The 3,382-nt window shown below is 36.8% G+C and overlaps 1 protein-coding gene across 1 annotated transcript; it reads left to right on the forward strand.

Moving 5' to 3' along the window:
• The first annotated feature begins 1,769 nt into the window (after positions 1 to 1,769).
• LOC137653299 (glucose-6-phosphate 1-dehydrogenase-like) lies at positions 1,770 to 2,626 on the forward strand. Its single transcript, XM_068386670.1, has one exon. It carries the CDS (start codon positions 2,054 to 2,056, stop codon positions 2,624 to 2,626), a length of 573 nt encoding a protein of 190 aa, XP_068242771.1. The 5' UTR covers positions 1,770 to 2,053.
• Positions 2,627 to 3,382: the final 756 nt, after the last annotated feature.

Consider the following 3,382-nt stretch of genomic DNA (forward strand, 5'->3'; position numbering starts at 1 on the left):
GACTCCGTTTTACAGGCATCTTTACCAACAATTTCTCTTAAATTAAACACGGCGTTACCTGTACAATGTATAACTGTTAGACGTCTCCTTAGCCTGCCGTGAACTGTACTGGAATTAATGGAGCCAACTGTACCTCTGTTTGGTCTGGTCTTCACTTGGATAGGTGACCACCAAGGAGGGCGAGGAGCTTGCGACTTCATCCTCAAAGTATTTGCTAAACAATGAAGGTTACATCTTCTGGAACCACTCCCTCCGACGGGAAAAAATGAGAAGTAAAAAAAAAAAAGATAGTATTACTCTATTGTGTGGGACATTTTATTTCGTGGCCCCCCAAAAAATGTTGATGACTCAGCCGTAATTTGAAAAACAAAAAACTTTAGAAATTGAAACATTCTCTTCTGAATCTTTCCTCTTTCGACTCTTCTCTTTCTCTTCCCCTTCCTACGCCTCCACCTTCTTCTTCCCTCCTTCCTTTTTTTTTACTTTCCTTTACCATCCCCTTTTTTATTTCTCTCATGATTTTTATTCTACTCTCCTTTTCTTCTTCCCTTCTTCTTTCTCTCCCCTATCAACCTGTGTATTTATCCTGTTCCTACTCGTATTGCTTCTTCTTCTTCACCCCCACTTATCAATTTCTCCTACAATTCATACTTATCAAAATATCATTATTACTTTTCTCCAAGACGTAATTGACAGGAACAGAATGTGTTTTAAAGTGACTTAAAATTAAATAATAAAATTCATTAATTTTTCAAACTTCGTTGGGTTTTGGACAGACTCAAATACATCCTAACAAACTTTTAATCCAAAAATTATTAAATATTTTACCAAAATGTTTTATAAACCCCAAGGAAATTAATATCATTTATCAATAAGAAAAGATTTTTGTAAAGTCTTTGAATGTAACGTTGGTGGGGCTTAGTACAACTCTTACCCATGCTATTCCTTCGTAACTTTGGAAACTTCATATAATTTTACATCACGGATTAGTGCTGGCTGGGGTGTTGTGAACTCCTTGGTAGAGGAAATGCTAGTTTATTTTTTGAGCCTGTTGTGGTTAACTCCTGCTCAAAGCAGATTTCTAAGGTCTGGGGTAGGTTTCTAAGAATTTATATTTGGGAAGAGATTGCTTTCTACGTACCCAAGGCATCTTTATATAAATATTTGCAGAAATATTCTTTAATATTTTATTCTTTACATTCCAAGATTTCTTCTACAATTCGGGTTTGAGTACAAGCTTTTAACAAATTACTGATTTTAACTCCACGTAGATTTATTTTAAGATCAAACCTCTGTCTGTTATTTTTATCTATCTTTTTGTCACTCGGACAGACTCGGGTCACTAAGTCAATCTTACAACGATTATCATTATAAATATGATTGGTGTTGTTACTGTTATCTCTATGTAGATAAGACACTTGCAGTTGAATTTAAGTTCTATTTTTGTTACGTTTGTAGTAATTTTTGCCTGCTATTGTTATTGATAAGCAAGGCTTTTATCAGATCGCCTGTTCCCAGCTACCCTCCGTACGCTAAAAATAAGCATAATGGGAAACCGAAAGGCAGTAATATATCTGGCACTTGTGGTAACAAAAAAAAAAAAAAAAAAAAAAAAAAAAAAAAAAAAAAAAAAGGCGCTGTCGTCAAAGCTAATCTGAATTTGATCTATGCATATTCAGTGACTATAAAAAAAGGGTTTATCTTTCACAAGGCTCTTAAAATGTAACGAATAAGCATGACTTGGTTCACGTGTCTCGCACACGCTGTATCCGCAAGGGACCGACAAATGCTGTGGTTATTAAGTGTGTTTTTATTCGTCTTTCATTTTTTCGTTTGCAAGGGATGTGGCCTCACAGTTGACCGTGTGTGGTGTTGATGTACGGACACGTCCTGCATTGTCCTTGGGGTTACTTGGGATAAAGTCCCTGTTTGTATTCTTGAAGATATATAGAAAGATCTGAAGTGCATTTCGATTTACATTCTCTTTAGGAAAGACGTCAACACCAACCGAATCTTTTAATTGTGTTTGTGCAGTTGAGAATAAAAGGATATCATGGGTTCGTTATCTGAATCCTACGCCTTTGTGATCCTCGGTGCCTCTGGGGATCTGGCTAAGAAGAAAATATATCCAACGTTATGGCTTCTGAGCCGTGATAATTCCATACCGAAAAACACTTTCTTCTTCGGATACGCCAGGTCTGACATGACGGTGAGTCAAGTCCGAGAGAAATGCTCGCCTTACATGAAGGTGAGCGCGGAGGACGAGGCGTCCTACGAAGATTTCTGGAGAAGAAACTTCTACGTCAGAGGATCGTACGACAACAAGAGCGACTTCGAATCTCTCGACGAACGCATCGGTAAGGTCGGGACGCCAAGGACAAACCGCCTGTTCTACCTTGCCCTTCCTCCTTCGGTATTCGAGGGCGTGACCTCTAACCTCAAAGGCTGTTGCATGGCAAAGGAAGGGTGGACGAGGGTCATCATCGAGAAGCCCTTTGGAAAGGATTCCGAATCATCGGCCAGGCTGTCCAACCATCTTGCTTCTCTCTTTCACGAAGATGAATTATACAGGATCGATCACTACCTCGGCAAAGAGATGGTTCAAAATCTCATGTTGGTCAGGTGAAATTTCCAATGTTTTCTTTGGTTTAAGGAGTCAAATTAAGATAGGAGTTCTCGAGCTATCCTGCTTAGGATGTCATTAAGTTATTTGAATTAATCCTCGCATTTCAGGTGAGAGGGGCTTCCGAGAAAAGAGTAAGTAACTATCACTGTCATATCACATTCATATTTCGACTGGCAAATCGTGGATGTGCCCCTTCAGAAAGCTACTGCAACTACCAGTAGAGAGTTAGTGGGTCCTTTGACTGGCCAGGTCAAGGCTTTATTTATTCCATAGAGACCTTGGGCCAGATAGTACTACATTGGATTCCTCTCTGATTATGTTTATACATACAGTATATATATATGTATATATATATATATGTATATACACACACGTATATATATGTATATATACATATAAATATATATGTGTGTATACACACACACACACACACACATATATATATATATATATATATATATATATATAGTGTGTGTGTGTATGTGTTAATTTGTTTATATATTATTTGTATGTTGAAAATGCTTAGTTTATAATGATTTCATAATCGTATCGTACTATAGATTATCAAAAATTATCTGAGAAGTTATCACACCACCGGGGTTTTTTTTTCAAGGCAACCCAGCAAAAAAAAAAAAAAAAATCTCGTCCTTTTTTTTCTTAAGGTCTGAATTTTTTTTACTTTCAGACATCTTTTTCGATTATGACATTTTTTTCTTTTTTTTGAAGGAGGGTATTTTTCATATTTTTATGATATAT

This window comes from Palaemon carinicauda, chromosome 14 (genome assembly GCF_036898095.1).
Source record: "Palaemon carinicauda isolate YSFRI2023 chromosome 14, ASM3689809v2, whole genome shotgun sequence".
NCBI classification, from domain to species: domain Eukaryota; kingdom Metazoa; phylum Arthropoda; class Malacostraca; order Decapoda; family Palaemonidae; genus Palaemon; species Palaemon carinicauda.